Source organism: Adiantum capillus-veneris, chromosome 7 (assembly GCF_014529385.1).
Source record: "Adiantum capillus-veneris isolate H3 chromosome 7, ASM1452938v2, whole genome shotgun sequence".
In the NCBI taxonomy this organism is placed as follows: Eukaryota; Viridiplantae; Streptophyta; class Polypodiopsida; order Polypodiales; family Pteridaceae; genus Adiantum; species Adiantum capillus-veneris.
Genome location: NC_140937.1, coordinates 51,184,329 through 51,203,214, shown reverse-complemented (window position 1 = coordinate 51,203,214; position 18,886 = coordinate 51,184,329). Strand labels below are relative to the sequence as shown.

General features: G+C 42.1%; 1 protein-coding gene across 1 annotated transcript in view; it reads right to left on the bottom strand.

Moving 5' to 3' along the window:
* Positions 1-11,468: 11,468 nt before the first annotated feature.
* Positions 11,469-18,886, bottom strand: part of LOC147453837 (protein TPX2-like) — a 54,789-nt gene continuing 47,371 nt past the window's right edge. Inside the window, exons 10-21 of the mRNA XM_086515917.1 lie at positions 14,087-14,178; positions 13,934-14,012; positions 13,788-13,850; positions 13,594-13,656; positions 13,453-13,514; positions 13,296-13,371; positions 12,987-13,052; positions 12,786-12,854; positions 12,551-12,633; positions 12,354-12,453; positions 12,195-12,268; positions 11,469-11,895 (exon numbers count right to left, since the gene is read on the bottom strand). Coding sequence (XP_086372043.1) covers positions 11,802-11,895; positions 12,195-12,268; positions 12,354-12,453; positions 12,551-12,633; positions 12,786-12,854; positions 12,987-13,052; positions 13,296-13,371; positions 13,453-13,514; positions 13,594-13,656; positions 13,788-13,850; positions 13,934-14,012; positions 14,087-14,178 — 921 coding nt within the window. The 3' untranslated portion in view covers positions 11,469-11,801. The remainder of the gene's footprint in view (positions 11,896-12,194; positions 12,269-12,353; positions 12,454-12,550; positions 12,634-12,785; positions 12,855-12,986; positions 13,053-13,295; positions 13,372-13,452; positions 13,515-13,593; positions 13,657-13,787; positions 13,851-13,933; positions 14,013-14,086; positions 14,179-18,886) is intronic.

Genomic DNA, 18,886 nt, shown 5'->3' with positions numbered 1-18,886 from the left:
AGCTCTATCGATCAGGGAAAGATCAACAACTCAAACTGTGTGCCAATGAAGAGGAGTATCTTCCTATCTTGGAATAGGCACACGAAGTTCTAGGAGGGGGTCACTTCTCTCATGAAACCACAACCAAAGCTATATTGATGGCAAGCATATGGTGTCCAACTTTGTTTGTTGATGCGAAAGAATTTGCTCGACAATGCAATGCATGTCAACAAGAAAAAATGCCAACAAGAATTGATAGTATGCCACTGCAACCTATGATGTGAGCACACACATTTGCTAAGTGGGGTAAAGACTTTGTGGGTCCAATACAACCACTGACATATAAAACTTAGGCGTAATATATTATTGTGGCGATAGATTACTTGACCAAATGGCCCGTTGCATTAGCCACCAGGAAGAACGTTGCTAGAACTACTATTGCATTCTTGTACGAATGCGTATTCACAAGGTAACAACTTCCTATTAAGCTTGTAAGTGATCACGGATTGTATTTCCTCAATGAAGTGATAGAACACCTACCAGATGAGTTTATGGTAATCCATAACAAATCTGCACCCTATCATCCTCAAGCAAATGGTCAAGCAGAACATACAAACAAAATTTTGAGCTCTGTACTAACCAAAATTGTTAGTTCAGGTAGAACAGACTGGGAAATGCATCTTCATTTTGCCTTGTGGACTTATTGAGTTTCATTCAAAACGGCCTTGGACACAAATTCTTTTAATTTGGTCTATGGCCTGGATGCAATATTGCCAATAGAATTCTTATCACCCACTCTCAGAGTCGCAAGTAAGTTGGGATGGAACGGGCACGAGTTGTCACAACGACTTGAGGACTTAGAACGACTAGATGAACAATGTTTAGCGGACAATGTTTAGCAGATATTGCCCATATATACGCACAAAAATGAAAACAAAAACAGTTTTTTGACTCACAATTATTGACTAAAGTTTTCAAATCAGGGGATGTAGTCCTACTCATTGAAACAACAGATACCAAAATTCAAGAAAAAAAGACATGTTCCTTTTGTCACTAAAGATGTTTCATCGAGTGGGGCAGTCAAACTAGCCACCTTAGATGGGAAAATTATGGAAAATTGGATCAGTGGATGTTGACTCTACAAATATAACCTTCCCTTGACTAATGATCTTTTGAAAAGAATACATGCAGCCAAGGAAAGAAATCTTAAACAATTCAGGTGATTGAGGAGGCCTAGGAGGAAGCACACATTTGAGTGTTAGAACAAAAAGCTACAAGACAATCCGTTCCTCAATCTATACCACTCGATACTCTCCAAATTGAACCTTTACAAGAAGATGAAATCGAGACTGATGACGAGTGGATGGATGGTCTTTATATGTGAATCACTGTGAATCTGAAAGAGGATTACAAAGTAAAGGCTTTGGTAGATATAGGGGCATGAGTCAATGCGGTTAGCTATTCTACATATCTGAAAGCAACTACTCAACCACTTAGTAGTGTTGAGCCACTGTCAAGAGATGCAACAAAAGAGTCTCTCCAACCCTAGGGAAAATCAACTTGAATGTTATGGTTTATGGATTCTCTTTCCCGCATACTTTCATATGTATAGTGGATGAACATATGAACGAAGGCCTAATATTAGGTGTCCCTTGGATAAGAACCTAAAATCCAAAATTTGGATGCCAAAACTTTATAACGTACACTTAAAGGAGGACAACTAAAGATACCATTTGCATACAACAAAGAGGAATGGAAAGAAGCTCTCGGTTATTTCCAATCAAAGAAGCATGAGTCATTAGCCACAATTACAACTTTGCTTCACTAGGGACTTCTTCTTATCAACCTATCATGCAGGGAACCAAGAAAATTTGGATACCCAAAAGTCAGCTCATCAACTGGCCTCAACAAATTTGGGTGCCTAAAAAGTTGCTACACACCGCCAAAAAGCCTAAGGTAAACCCATCGTATTCACATTCTCAATAGAAATCGCAGTTACCAAAGATGAAATGGGTATGGCAACCAAAGAAGGAATATACAACTAAGAACAGAAGTCCAAATGCCCAAAGTAGACAAGTCAAAGTATGGGCACCAAAGACTCCACCATAACTTAAGTCCACCTCAATCAGGTACAAAGGGGTACCAAAAGTCAAACCATCCGCCACAATTGTGACCACAGCTTTCAATCATCATACAACGGATAGTACATATCACACAATAAAAGAACAAGCTCAATTGGTACAAGATTTACTCTTCAAGAGAGTTAAATCACAAGATACCTAGCCATCGAAAGCCTTTGAGTGCAATACTCAAGACCCACCTCTTGCATAGCATAGTATGTATACTTGCATTGACATCAATAGCATTTTAGGGCCAATCAGGGCCATGCATAGACACGGCCTTCTAACCCATGCACTATACAACCTGGACAGTCCTTTGTTGTCCCTGAGGACTTGAGCAAGGAGGGGGGGAGACATTCTGAATATGGACCAAAGCGTATAAATCTAGAGAAAAAAAGGCAATGTTTTGAAGTAATTGTATGTTAGCGCGCAATTTTTTTTGCAAAATTAGATTATTTGCCCTAATAACAAGATGAATGGGGAATGCAATATGATAACCCCTATGCGTGAGTATATATTGTACATACATGTCAAAAAGGCCAAAAAAATAGTGCAATTTCTACTTATATGGTGTGTTTTCAAGCCAAAATCATGATCCAAATGGAGCAATCTACAAAAATATGGCCAAAATAATAACATAAGAAGTGTTTTTGTATTTTTGAATGCAGAATGGAATTTTTTTGAGTGATTTAATTAATTTCCTTCATTTTGCCAATAAAAGCTAGTGAAAGCCAAAATAAGTAAAATAAATAAGCAAAAATTTTAGAATTGGATTCCGCCTTCAAACACCAAATCTTGAAGTTCAATGGACTGGCCCAAAATATTATGGAGCAATTCCAAGCAAAAACCTCGGCCGCCACTTCGACTCACTAATCATCCGGAACAAATTGCGACAAAAGGTCCGTGGATGTCAGTTTTCAAATTTTTTTTATCCGGGAGTACATTATTAGGCCTAATAAGCTCATTAGACATTGGATAGGGGGTGTCCAAAAAGTCCAGGTATGTATAGTCTCTTAGGCCATTTTCCCTCTCATTTGCATTCTAGCACTCACTCCAGCCATGAGGGGTAAGTTCCTAACTATGTCTAGAAGCATTTTGATTATCACATTGCCAACCACAAGAGCTGCATGGGGCACAACAACACTTGACAATCAAGGAACTTTTGGGATCCGAAACACTAACACCGGCCACACCAAACATCCAAATAGCACAAAAAATAAACCATGGGCTCATCACTAGTGGGGGAACACATTGCTAAGCTCAAACATGAAAAATATGTCAGGAAAGCTGACCTAGTATCTTCAGTGCACTGAAGATGAAGAGGCCAAATCTGGACTAGACTTTACATATGGGTTGGGGCCATCATGTTAGGGAATTGAGGAGAATTAGGGGTGCATCAAAGTCCTAATCATGAGTATATGGCAAAATTACCGTATCCTCACCACAAAGCGACAATTTTCACCACAATTTAAAATATTGATCCGTTTGACCTCAAACTCAAAGGGGAACTCTATACAATACATTGGACCTTCACCAACCATCAATGGACACACAGCTAACAGTTAGTGACTCCAAGTCAAGCTGGGCTCAAAAGAGGACTGTCAACCTCATCGGGGACAACACCAAGTGCAAGAAACACAACCAAGGGCTTCAACCTTCACAACAAACATAGTAGGAGCTAGATAGGGCAAGATTAGGGCCTAAGTGACAATAAGTTGTAAAGTTTATCTTAGGCACACCAAAGATGATACGCTAGGTTGGAAGCAATTTTTGCAAACATTTTCACATTAGCATGACTCCCTTACCCATCACAAATCTTGCATAACACTAATACACCTTTTTCATGCATAAATACTTTTAAATACACTTTATCGCACCAAAGAGACTAAAAGTGGCCATAATTGACTTTTAGCATGTAAAGTGAGACCAAACTTCATTCAGCACCAAGAATCAACACTCCACAGCCAATCAAGTTGCCATTAGCACAAAATGGCCCATAATCAACCATATGTATCTTAGGTGTGCCTACGATAGAAATGATAAAAGGAGAACCTGACTTTCCATTTATGGACGTGAAAATGTTCATAGGGGTCAAATAAAGCACCTTGACAAGTTTCATCAAGTTTGGCACAAGATAACTCCATCATTCACCAAAAGCTTTGAAAGTGGTAAAGCGGGCACAAATTTGTCCATAACTCTCACCGTAACTTTCCAAAAGCTATCAAAATTTTTCCACATCACTTGCAACTCATACACTTCCTATGCATTCAAACTGACACCAATTTGCATGCACTTACAACCATCTGTATCTTAGGCGCACTTAAAGTAAATTTTTCCAGGATTGTACTTTTTAGTACACTTTTTTACCTCATTAGATATTCTACTTGTTGGGACTTGTTGGAATTGGTCTGACCAAAAACATTGGTAAAAATCTATTCACTCCAATCTACTTCAAGAGCCCCAAAGAAGAAGACCATGAAAGAAAAGCTAGCCGAGCTTCCACCATATCAGATAGAGGAAGACTCATTAAAAGAAGCAAATGTCACATGGCTTGCAAAGGAGAAGCTAAGAGAGTCAACATGTCACTATCTACCATGGCACCTTCAAAAGCGCACAAGGCTCCATGGTCGAAACGTTATTAGGTTGCATTCAAAAGCAGCTCGTGCGACACTATTTGAAGGTGGCTGTTGCTGATCTTTGCTTCTTTACACACACACACACACACAGAGATAGAGAGAGAGAGAGAGAGAGAGAGAGAGAGAGAGAGAGAGAGAGTATTTTCCCCTTGCTAAATTTTCAAGCAGTTATTTTATCGAGTGGTTTTGGCCACATCCTCATTCAAGGCAGTATCAAAAGTGTGCAAAGATTTGGTCATCCGTGCGCCAGTTAGCAAAAACTTGCTTGAAGGAAGGCTTACATAGTGGCCATTCCCTGACCCCTCTCAACAAATCCTTGCTAATCCCACCATACTACTTGCATAGTTGCATATATAGCTCAAATAACTGGTGCACTGACGCTCATGCAAGAGACAGCTATTTCAAAAAGACATTGTTTTCAACATGGAAGCATATGATGGCTTGCAAAGACTTTGCATGTATATGCAAAATCTCACAAATAGTTTTGTATACCATCTTTGCAGCTATCAAGTTGACAATAAAAACTAGAATTTTCTCTGCAACCATTACCCACCTTGTCTTTCCTATATTTCCAACTCTTATCCCTACCATAGAAAATTCCAAGCACATGATTGCTTGGAGACATCTGAGGATTACGATATTGGGTAATAGCAAAGATGGGCTTCATTTGACTTAAAGAAATTTTGAGAAAGGAAATTCCACCTCCTTTTGTGCATAGAGAGATTGATGTTGTGAACAAAAAGAATCGGCACAATGATGATCCTACCAATAGCAAACATACCTACTCACGACTCAATCATCAAACAGAACACATAAGACATCCATTTGTCCACAAAGCTTTTCAGGTAAGAATTTGGAATCTATAAATTCAACAAAACATCATGTAGCTTGTGGAGGGTTCCACAACATCCATTGAGAATTTGCAAGTGGATTGTAAATTTGTGTTCTCAAGTACATCCAATTCATACTTTTGAGAACATGGCTTACAAATATTGAGAAAGGCCTTGGAAGAATGACATAATATTGACAAAGTATGAGAACATGGCTCTCAAATATTGAGAAGATCTTGGAAGAATGACATAATATTGACAAACACTAGGAATCATCATACATCTAATATATGGCATGGTCTTGAAGTATTCACATTTTGTTGAGACATTGGAACAAGCCTTTGTGCCATGTGTGAGTATACTACTACACAAATTTCATTTGTATGAATGCAAGTCCCATGTGTGAGTGGTCTGTTGAAATGTCGAGCTCTACATCTTGAGTTGGCATCGACTACGGGTCTTGGCCGCTTACGGCATTTACTCACTGGCGCGTTAGGTGACCGACACGGAGGATCTCTGCCAGTGATTCTACAGCTGGACTACACTTATAGTGCCAGCCTAGTACGCTTCTAGCAAGTTCACACTTAGTGACCGCATGTACATGTGTGCTACTTTTCAGCTTTAGCATTTAGTCATTTTGTACTCTCTTTTCTAAGCGTAGAAGAAGAAGAAGCTTTCCATCTCTATGTGCTTTGTGCTTGTCTTGTGTAGCTCTTTTGCATCCTCATTCTTTACATGGTATCAAATCCTGGTGGAGGCAAGAGAAGCTAAGAGAGCAAGAGCATCACAATCTCTTCGTTCGCAATCCACGACCAGATGCCAAGTTTTTCGTACAAGTTTCTGAACAGGTCTCCAAAGTGCAGTACACAGAGATTTATTATACAAGTACAGTGGTTGTATGTACGTTTGATTGTGGACACTTGTTGAGTGTAGAAAACGTTACAGGTACCACGTAGCAGGTTCAGCAGATTTGCAGGTTTTTGTAGATTGCAGCTATTTTGTCTTAGTCCTTCAAAATGTCTGACGGTTTCAGTCAGATTGTCACTGAGAAGCTTGAGAAAAATAACTACCCTGCATGGAAGTTCAGAATAACAAATTTCCTAAAAGGAAAAGGTTATTGGGACTGTGTAGAAGGAGACAATGAAAAGGAACCAAAGATTCCCGAGACAAATGCTACAGCAGAACAAAGAAAATCTTTGAGGGACTGGCAACAAGGCCAGAGCAAAGTGATGTATTGGATTTCTATGAGCATCACAGATCGCATGATGGGCTATCTACAGGATGCTGAAACCCCCACCATTGCATGGAAAAACTTAGGCACAGTGTTCAAGGTGAACACCAAGGCCAGGATGCTTCTACTAAAGTCGGAGCTAAATCAGGTTAAGAGGAACAACTTCTCCATCAATGATTACGCCTTGAAGATCAAGAGTATCATTGAGGCTCTTGGATCTATTAAAGTCTCAGTGGAAGACGATGACATTGTACGTGCATGTTTGGATGGTTTAGGAGATGAGTATATACATTTCAGGTCTTCCATGAATACAAGAGACGACATCCCCGTGTTCCAAGATTTGATTTCTATGCTTATTCTTGAGGAGAAGAACCTTGACACATCTTCTTCTCATGGCAGAAATAGGTCTGAACAGGCCTTCTATTCTATCTCCAACAGAGGTAGAGGTTATGGTCGAGGCCCCAAGTGGTTGCACAGGCCCCAAGTGGTTGCACAGGCCAATTTCGAGAAGGTCAATCAAATCATAACAATACAGGTGCACAGGAAACCAGTCTCAAGGCAGAGGGAGTCAAAGAGGTCGTGGTGCAAGATCAAGTAGGCAACAACATACTGCAGATAGCAAAGAATGTTGGACTTGTGGTGAAAAAGGTCACGTCACGTGACTATCCAAAGGGAAAAGCAAGTGGAAAGAGAGAGCATGGCAACTATGCATCTACTAGCAGAGATGAAGATGACAGCAGAAGCGAGCGCATGTTTGTTATGCAGCATGTAATGAATACAATGACTGCAGAGAATTCCACCCAAGCTGATGTTTGGTATGTGGATTCAGGTGCCTCTAATCACATGACGTCTCATGGAGAGTGGTTTAGAGATATGTACAAACAAAATGTGTCAAGCTATGTGCAGACAGAAGATGACATAAGTCACCCCATTGCTCATGTAGGGGACATACCTCTAAAAACAAAGAATGGGAAATCAAAGTACTTAGCAGATGTACTTCATGTCCCAAACATTACAAAGAATCTTGTTTCTGTTGGACAAATGATTGAGCAGGGTTTGCAGGTTCGCTTCCATCCGAATGGCTGTTATGTAAAAGATTTCCAGAATGGCTTTAAGCTGATCACAGAGGGCAAATGTGTGGGCAGCATGTTTACGCTCAATGTAGACATGCCCGAGGTAAAAGCTGCATTATTTGCACATGACACAGGTGTTGTGGCTGATGTTGACATTTGGTAGAAACGCATTGGCCATGTCAATGAGCAGAGATTGCGCACCATGCAATCAATAAAGATTGTAAAAGGTTTGCCCAAATTCAAGGTGGATGCTATGCATAAAGTGTGTGTAGCATGTCAGTTTGAAAAGCAGTCAAAAGGGCTCATTTCCACATGAGCGCACTGTACATAAAAAGCCACTTGAGGTGGTGCACACACATGTTTGGGGTCCAACCGATATTACAAGTATACATGATTGCAGTTACTATGTCTCTTTCATTGATGACCATACAAAGAAAGTATGGGTCTACTTCATGCGTAACAAAAGTGAAGTGTTTGGTCACTTTCAAGACTTCAAAGTCATGATTGAGAAGGACACAGATATGCAAACAAAGACATTGAGGTCAGATGGAGGGGGAGAGTACTTCTCCAATGATTTTTCAGATTTTCTGCGAATGCATGGTATATGCAGGCAATTTACATGCAGATATACTCCACAGCAGAATGGAGTTGCAAAAAGGAAAAACAGGCACATTGCAGAGGTTGCACGTGCATTGATGAATGAGAAGAACATGCGTCATTATTTCTAGGCTAAAGCTGTAAATAAAGCTGTGTATATTATGAACAAGACACCTACAGCTGCGGTGCATGATGTAACACCTGAGAAAAAGTTTACAAATACAAAGCTTGATTAAGCACACTTGACAGTGTTTGGCTGCATAGCTTACGAGCATCTACCAGATGAGTTGCGTAGGAAATTGGATCCTAAAGCAAAGAAATGTATTCTTGTGGGATATTCCCTTGAACAAAAGGGGTACAGGTGCTACAATCCTACTACACGAGAATTACGAGCGAGCAAAGATGTAGTCTTTGATGAGATGAGCATCTGGTACAGTAATGCACATGGCACTATTGGGGCTGATGTAAAAGATGATGTGATTGTACAAAATGTGAGGCCACAGTCTCACAGGTTTTGAGTGGACCACAAGAGTCCTCTTCTCGTGGCTCTGTTGAGAAGCCATGGAATGGTAGACCATGTACGGAAGTCACTCCACCAGCAAGTACAGGGAATGTATCACGAAAAGGAAAAGAAAAGGTTGATGAACCTCCCTTTATGGTTGATGCATCATCAGGTTTTTCATATATAGACATGGATTCAGATGGTTCTGAACAAAGTTTTGATGAGAAATTTGGAATTCCGGCTGTCACGACACCTGGTGTAAGGAAAGTACAAGAAGATACTAAAAGGCAAAGGAGTGACCCAAAACCGCGCGGATCTAACAAAGTCAGAAATCCAGTTCAAAAATTGACTTATGATGGGTATCTAGTGCATCACCAAGCCTACATGGCTAAGGTGATACAGGATGTGGAGCCCACATGTTTTGAGGATGCAGTTGGAATTGTACATTGGGATGATGCAATGAATGAAGAGATGGCTGCATTGGAAGCAAACGACACATGGGAGTTTGTGCCATTGCCAAGTGGCAAGACAACTATTGGTTGTAATTGGGTGTATAAAACCAAGCATAAAGCTGATGGTAACATTGAGCGTCACAAGGCAAAGTTGGTCGCAAAAGGTTATGCACAGACGTATGGCATAGACTATGAGGAGACCTTTGCTCGAGTGGCAAAGATGACGATTGTGCGAGCTATCATAGCAATGGCTGCATCTAGAGGATGGATTATGCATCAAATAGATGTAAAGAATGTCTTCTTGAATGGTGAGTTGCAAGAGGAAGCGTATATGGATCAGCCATCTGTTATGTCGATCCAGGTTACCCAGATTATGTATGCAAACTACTCAAAGCTTTGTACAGTTTGAAGCAAGGCTCTAGAGCATGGTATGACACGATTGCCATGTATTTTGTCAGAATTGGTTTTAGGAGAGCTCATGCGGATCATTCACTCTATGTACGTGAGAGTGATATGGGGATTGTGGTCATTACTATATATGTAGATAACCTTATTATTATGGGTGACAATGCTATGAAGATTGACCATGTGAAAGGTCTTCTCAAACAAGAGTTTGAAATGAAAGATTTAGACGAGTTGCAATACTTTCTTGGCATTGAGGTGATTAGGACTCCAGAGGGTGTATGGCTGTCATAGAGAAAGTATGCTTTGGACATGTTATCAAAGTATGGTATGGCTGATTGTAAGCCAATTTCTATTCCCTTGGATGTGAATGCAAAGCTAAGTGCAGAGAAAGGTGATGTTGTTGAGGATGTGAAGATGTATACGAAGATTGTGGGTAGTTTAATCTACTTAACTATCACGAGGCCAAACTTGAGCTACACATTAGGCTTGGAGAGTCAGTTCATACAGCTTCCGAGGAAGCCACATTTCAATAGAGTACGACGCACACTTCGGTATGTGCAAGGGACTCTTGACTACGCATTGTTCTATGCAATAGATGCGCCATTAGCATTGTATGGGTATACAGATGCAGATTGGACAGGTAGCATTGTTGATAAGAGATCTACGAGTGGCTTCATGTTCTCTTTTGGGAGTGCTACTGTTACATAGAGCAACAGATAGAAACCCACGATTGCTTTATCGAGCACACAGGCCGAGTACAGAGGTGTAGCAGTTGCGACGTACGAGGTAGCTTGGCTACGCACATTACTTGAGGACTTGAGAGTGCGATGGACCAGCAGAATTTCATCCTTTGTGAAAAACTCAGCAGCATACAATTGGCTAGGAACCCAGTGTTCCATATCAAGACCAAGCACATGGAGATTCATTACCACTACGTTCGAGAGCGAGTGTTGACGGACCACATCGACTTGTTCTGCGTCAACACAGAGGAACAGATAGCGGATATGTTTACCAAGGCCCTCAAAGCTGAAAAGCTTCACATTTTCGAACTATGCTTGGACTCTGCGACATGCAGAGCTCGAGGGGGAGTGTTGAGATGTCGAGCTCTACATCTTGAGCTGGCATTCACTACGGGTCCTGGCCGCTTATTGCATTTATGTTTTCCATCTCTCTGTGCTTTGTGCTTGTCTTGTGCCTCTCTCTTGCATCCTCATGCTTTACATGGCCCTTGTACTCTGTAACTTGCCTATAGTTCATTGGGTGGACACCAAGATGTATAGCTCTCTTGAAATCTTAAAAACCACGGTGAGCATTGTTTGTGTTGCATGATGTGCATTGTTTCTCATGAGAGTAATGGACGGCATATATTTTGAAGCACAAACTTGTAAGTGCTTTGGCACTTCATTGGAGGCTCATGGACACTACTTCTCTTATTCGGGAACAAAATAGAAGACTTAAGATGTAACAATGCCTTTTTCGTGTTTTACAAGCAATGCACCATGAACCTCTCTCTTTGGAACACAAGCTCTCTCTCTCTCATGTGAGTGTGTTTGTGTGTGGATAAGAGGAGGAAAATGGAATAACCTTTCTATCACCCGAATGTGGTAGATTGGTTATCCCCATCCCCTCTTCACTAACAGCTCTTGAGTTCAAAACTTGGGTAGGTGTATTAGACCTCTTGGGAATAGTGCTTTACATATAATCACAATATTACAAAATAAGATAATTGTTTGAGTTTGCAGCAGGGGCTTAATGGATGGGAAACAATTGTTCTTAGTATCGGAAAGACTGCAACTTGACAAATAGCACCACAAAGTAGATGACACTTAGCTTGCCTTCACCCCAAGATCTCTATCATCGAAGTAACTATGCCATGTGAAAATACACCGATCTCTCCCGTCATGAGACGATTGTTGCCAACAGCTGCAAGAGCGTTTACCTTCATTCAATTTTCTCTTTGTTTGCTTGCAATTCCACTATCTCATAAAATACATAGGAAAATTCGTCTTCTCCACTTGTCTTTCCAATGCTTTTCCTGGTACTAAATGTTGTGTAAAGTCCTTCACTGACCTGCAGCAATCAATGCTTACAGTAAATTTAATGATAGGGTAGTTATATTTTATTCCAAATATAGGTAAAAAAATAATTATATAAATAAAGATAAATATATGATTACAAAATTTAATAAAAGGGTAGAATATAATTGATAACTAATACAGGAAAAAAATAGTTACATAATATAAAGATAAATATAGCAATAATTGTAAAATGAACAAATTCTAAATTACAAACTGTATTTAGGGTAATTCCACCTAAATTTTGAACTTTGGATATAAACCTCTACCCAACGATATTCATTCTTGGCATACCTTGATTGCAAGGAAAAATCCACTAGTTGATGTGGTTGCAAGGCACTCCTTTCATGAGAGAACGAAAAAGGAACCTGAGACATGAAGACATTCTGAATTACGACCTGCTCTTGACCTTTCTTTTGAAACTTACAACTACTTCCTGCCAGTGCTAAATACATGTTTTTCAGCTTTTGGTCGCTGAACGCCTTGCTCCAAAACAAACTGCTGTTGGATTTCACCAAGAGGCTTCCTTCTTCTCTCAGGGAATAGAGGACCACTAAAGCAAGTACAGATGACATCAAAACTTCAGAGTTAGCCTCAGCTGATCAGTAAAGCCCATACAAAGAGGGAGTATTTGAAATCGTCTACCATACATGTGTGCTACAGCAGGCCATTGTCTTGAACTGTACTCGAATTCCTTGCCATTCTGTTGCAAACTCTGATTTTCATCAAATTCCTGCTTGATAAAGGAAGTCCATTTCATGTAAATAAATTTCTGTTTTTATTTGAAAACAATGAGTATCCTAAATGGCTTTGCCACTCTACTGCCAGGACATCCTAGAATATCCAAGTGTTTCTGTGCCAATGCAGTGTTTGTGTGTGCGTTACCTGATTTCGTTGCTCTTTCATCATAGCATCGTGCTGCTCTGCACGAAGATCAGTGGCAAACTGAAACTCCTGAAAGAGTCAATGTTTCATTCAATATTAGCCAGATATGCAGACTTTCGTTAAGCATGCTTTCTTAAGAAACGCAGCTACATATTGTAACATTGGCCATCGTGATGTGACAAACAAGCTTTTAAGGTTCACCTTAGGTTTTGTAGCTTGGCGCTTTAGAACCGTGTATACCCCCACATCACCCCTGCTAGAAAATATCTGCATCATAACAGAACTACAACCTTGGTGTGTGATAACAGTAAGCACGATAATCCTCACAGTCAATGTGGCTGGCATCATTCTGCAAATATCTATACAATCTTTCTCTTGGCCCAAAACCTCCATAATGTGCCCACCAAAGTAAATATATAGCACACAACAGAGGCAGTTACAAATAGGTATCACCAAGCAAAAAGGGATAGGGAACGGCAACCCCAAGCTGCACAAGAAAAAGATGCATACTCTTTTGTCTAGAGGTCGTGCCTTGAACTTGGGCAGCATTGCTAGCTCTTGCTCCAACTCCCGCGTGCTTTTCATCCTAAACAACAGTGTTGAGAAGTAAATCTCTCTTCTATAGATGTTCAAGCTGTACAGACGTTAAAGGACATGATTAATTAACCTCATGGGCCTTGCAATATCCGGTAAGCATAATCTGTCTCTACTATCAATACCACCCAAAGCCTGCCAAGCAGCCAGCATTAGTGTCAATATCAATCTAAAAGAATTGAAAGCAATAGAAGACCAGTAACAACATCCTTACTCCCATGGACGGTACGACATGTTGATGCATAAGAGCTCGTTCCATAGTTTTCAAGTTAAACTCCTGCATGACATTTAGCAGACCCAACAATCAAAAAGCAGCTTCATATAAGCCCTGTCAGAACATGATATGCACCGATCTTGGTAAAAACTTCCTTAGGTCCTAATAGTTTTAAATTAGCCTACAGAAAGAACCTGAAACTCTGGTAGCTGAGGGATGCTTCTGGTTGGGGGTGGCAAAGTTGGGCCCTGGAGAATCTGCAAAAATGAGGAGACTTTAGGAAGATATAACAGCCAACAGCCAATTAACAATACCTACATAACTTTGATTGGATTGATACCCTTCTGTTTAATGGACGAGCTCTAAATTTGGGTATATTAGCCAACATCTCCTCTTCTTGCTCGACAAAACTTTTCACTCTGCAAAAAAAAGCCCTGATTTGAGTAAAGCAAGATGTGAATTTAACAGACTGACATGATTTGACTCGACTTACGATGAAGGCCGTGCCCTCATTGAAGTTCCAAGGATTGGCTCCTTGGGATTGGTCAACCTTAAACTTCTCTTCCGTGAGACTGTACTCCTATCCTGAGATCATAAACCTCTCTCTCTCTCTCTCTCTCTCTCTCTCTCTCTCTCTCTCAAATCTAAAGGGCGCAGCCTCAAGATAAACTGTACAAAAGCCAGCCACCACAGCAGTGTGATCCCAAAAATGACAATAAGTATACAATAAATGATCAAGACTATTTCTTAATTTTATGATAATTCTCTCAAATCTACTACTGTATACATTCTTTAATGATCCAAGAAGGGGTAAAACCTCCTCGAACTGCATGACAGCACAATAGAATCCCGAGGAACCCTAATGGGTTCAAGAGATGCAAGTGGTATCTCTGCCGAAGAAGATGAGGCAATAAATCTCAAGGAACCCGAATCAATTCAACCGATGCAAGAGGTATTTCTGTCGAAATAAATGGTGCAATAGAAATTAGAATCCCCAAGAACCCATTAGGGTTCCTAGGGATTCCATCGGCATCTCTTCAACCCTAATGGGTTCAATAGACACAGGACCCTAATCGGTTCAAGAGATGCAGGTGGTATCTCTACCATCGAAGATGAAATCTATGAAGGTGGATCCTATGCTGGATTCTGTACCTATTAACTTCGGCTACACATTGTCTGCCTTTCTTGCCTTTGTAATGTGTAGCCGAAGTGATCGATGGTGAATGCTCAGAATGAGTGCTCAAAGTATACTCAAGGTTTCTTGATAGAAGTGCAAAGACTAGAGAGAGAAAAGAGAATGATACTGTGAATAAAGGTTCCGTGTGTGTGTGTGTGTGTGTGTGTGTGTGTGTGTGTGTGTGAGAGAGAGAGAGAGAGAGAGAGAGAGAGAGAGAGAGAGAGAGAAAGAGAGAGAGAATTACAGCAAATGTTGTCAAGTTTCTTGCCGGTTTCACCTTTGGCAGATGGTGATCACATGTCTGACTGGAAGCTTGGGGAAATGCCATTTCGAGATATTTCTGCTGGCCGGGCATATGCTCTTCTGCTGCCTCATCCATGGATTGCTAATCATTGCAACGCTGTTTGGCACATGCATAAATCCGATATTTGGTGGCGCAGGATTATATCTGCACTATGGGAAAGTCGTTTGTCGTTGAAAGAGCGTTTGTTTCTTTGGCGGTGTTTACTTGGTGTGCTCCCAATGGGTTCCTTTCTTCGGATGCGCCATATCCGCTCCTCATCATGTGTCCGTTGCTTATCTGCCGATGAGGATGTCTGTCACCTCTTGTGGGATAGCCATGTCACTCGAGAATTCCTTCGTCGGGTTTCTGCCTCTATGCGGCTACGTTTTCCCACGACGGTCTTCCATAAGCGGTTTTGGATTTTCGGTATCTTCTCGCCAGCGTTGCAGTGCTTTGCAGCCTTCTTCATGTGGGTCAGGTTTTGGGCATACTGGAGCCTGTGGCGGCAACGTAATGGCTATATGTTCCATCGCATTCATACGGATCCACTACCTTTCTTCAAGATTTCCCTTTGGCAGTCTTTGAGGTTTGCCTTGGAAGTTGGTGATATCACAGCAGAGATACATCAGCTTTCTTATGAATGTTTTTAGCTATTCTATACCGCCGAACACTGTTGTGTTCCTTTCCTTGTACATCTTTTTGGTGGGTTTTCCTCTCTTTGAGGTTTCCCACAGATAGCTAAATCAAATTGATTTACAAAAAAAAAAAAAGTGTGAGAGAGAGAGAGAGAGAGAGAGAGAGAGAGAGAGAAGACTAACACCAGATGAGGTCCCAAACCCACATCATAGGGCCCCCCTCTCTATCGCTAGAGAGGTATTGCTTTAGATTGCACAAATGCTCATACAATGGTCCTAGATGACGAGATGCTGATGGGAACTTGCAGTAGATGCTTGGATCTACAAGGCTAAGGGCTGAAAACTGAAAACATTGGGGCTGATCTTGTACTTAGGCTGAAAACTGAAAATGCTGGTGATGATCTCATGCTTGGGCCGAAATCTGCACTTTTCTGGCGATGAAGCTAGGGCTGGAATCTGAAAACGCTGGCTGATTCTCCTAGTAAAGTTGGCAATGGACTGATGGCTGAAAAATGCTGAAGATGCTTGTGCTGTGGGTACTCGATGTTTGTACGGCAGGTACTGACTTATGCTTTAGAAGTGACCCCTAGGGTCATAAAGACGCTTGTGTTGTAGCTACTTCTACTACTGCGAGTACAGCATGATTGTACGGTGGGTACGAACTTATGCTTTAGAAGTGACCCTGGGTCAGGCAATCTCATAAAAAATCCCATGATTTGGTAATTGGTAGATAAATTGTCACTGATTAATAAGTTGATGAACTACAAATAAGAGGTGCTTCGTATGCAATTATTACCCAGGCTTGGTACTAATGGTGTTGTATGGGAACAATCCGCTGTCCCTACACCTAGCAGACACTAGTTGTGCTCATGTACAACCAGAGGGTATGCAACTACTCTAAACTTTAAAGAGCCTGGACATGCACGTCCTACAAAAACGCTCAATAGGGTGCCGAACACTTCCTAGGTTGTCCCAAACCCCAGAGGTAGGAGTTAGCTTGTCCACATGTGCACGTGACGACCTTCTTCGCCTCTTCTTTGCTTCTCTATCTTGGTCTCTCCACCTCCATCCTCCTAGATCCTGATGATACCTCTATCCCTCCTATGAGAGCTTATTGTATTTACCTCTATCCCTCAAGGTATAGTGGGGAGAGAGATAAAATGAGGCGGATTCTTCCCAAGATAGGGGTAAGTAATCAATCGAAGGGTAAGGGTGTATACACCATCAAGCGGTGCACCACCCTCACTCGAAACAACACCCAAGCTATTGTCCCATCTCTGAAATGTGCGGTTGCAACACTAGCAGTAATCCTAGAAATCTCTCTAAAATGTGTGGCTGCAACTCTAGCCATAATCCCGAAAATCTCATCTGCTCTCTCTCTCTCTCTCTCTCTCTCTCTCTCTCTCTCTCTCTCTCTGCGTGGGTGGCGCCTCAGAGCACCTTGAGGGGTTGCCTTCATCCACGAGCCTACCCGACTGTGGGGGCAGTGAGCAGATACGCTGTAACTGAAGAGCAGGTCAAGGGGCAGCAGATAGCACCCTCATCCTTACAGGTTTCGGGTCTGCAGACCTTAGGGCAGCGCCCTCAGCTTACAGGTTGCAGGTCCGGGGACAGCAGGCACGTCCAACAGTGGGGGCTGCTTTCGGGTTCCAAGCTCCAGCAAAGACAGGCCGCTCGCGGGGTTGGTCATCGCACGATCAGCAGGGAGCATTGTCGCCTGTGGTCTCCTCGCACAAGGGGGGGCTTCAGGCCTTACTGTTTACTGTCAGACAGAGGGGCAGCAAGGAGTTGTTCCTGGTTGTCAGTAGTGCCCGTACTGGGCTGTGGTGCAGGTCCTCTTCGTGAGTACACAAGGTGGCAATGGGTCAGGTACACAGAAGAGCCAGCGGGGCTCTGGCAGAGGTGAGGTGTTGCCGCGAGCTGACCCAGCAAGGGGCGGCGAGCTTTTGGATTCCTTCTACAGGTGCATGTGACTGTAGCATAATACAAGGGGCTGACCCTCTGGACTTTTGGGTGAATATTATTTGTGCGCCCGCAGTGGGCTGTGGATGTGAAGGTACCCGCATCGGGTTGTCTAGAGCATCGAGTTGTCTTCGAGGTCTCTTGAACGACAAATCATGGAAGCAATCTCCCCTGCACAGGACCTCGCACAGGACACGGAAGCCGTCAATGTCTCACCTGTTTGCAAGTCACGAGCAAAGGAAACCTTCATGCTCATGAACAAGCGGATGGCGCACATGGAGAGGGAAATGAAGGAGTGAAAAACAGAGATGGAAGGATGGTGGAAGGAGAAGGCCAACCTCCTTCAGATGGTCTTCATTGAAGGCAACAATGGAAGAAGGAGAAAGAGAGCCTTAACGTAGAAATACAGACACTCATAGAAGAAGTCTCAGCCCTCAAACCAGAGAACCCAAACGCAGAGATACGGACACTCAAAAAAGAAGTCTCAGCCCTTAAACAGGAGCTTGCTGATAGAGTAAGCAGGGAACTAGAGGAAGGCGAATTTCAACCCTCGGTAATAGATGAAATCAAGGAAATCAAGGAACAGGTAAGGATGATCACAGAGAAAGGAATGATCATAGAGAAAGAGAAACTGAGTGTGGCAAAGCATAGTTACCCGGAACGCGGAACGGGAACGGTGACGGGATCCCTGCGGAACGGGGGAACGGCACGGAACGGGAGGTATAAAAAACACCCAAATAGTGCATTTTTTAGCTCCTTGTGTTTAAATACAAGGAGTATTAGAGTGCTTTGATTGTAATACTCACAAAAAACTCGTTTTGAAGACCATTCAACCTTGCTATGACTAGATGATGATGATGAGAGAGAGAGAGAGAGAGAGAGAGAGAGAGAGAGAGAGAGAGAGAGGGAGAGACTCGAGAGAGTGAGAGGGAGAGGGAGAGATTTGAGAGAGTGGGAGGGAGAGGAAGAGAGCTTGAAGGCGTGAAGCCTTGAGCCTTGAGAGATCGAGTCTTGAAAGGGAAAGATCTTGAGAGTGAGAGGGAGAGAGCTTGAGCCTTGAGGATTAGCTTGTGGAGAGAAAGGGGGAGGGGGGTGCATTTTATGAGTCCTTGAGGCCTTGCACACTTCAAAAAGAAGCCCAAACATTTACTTCAATTTTTTCAATTTTTGCCAAATTTGTTTGTAGCCGTTGGCCGTTCAAGGGGCATTCCGGAACGTTCCGGGGGCGTTCCGGTT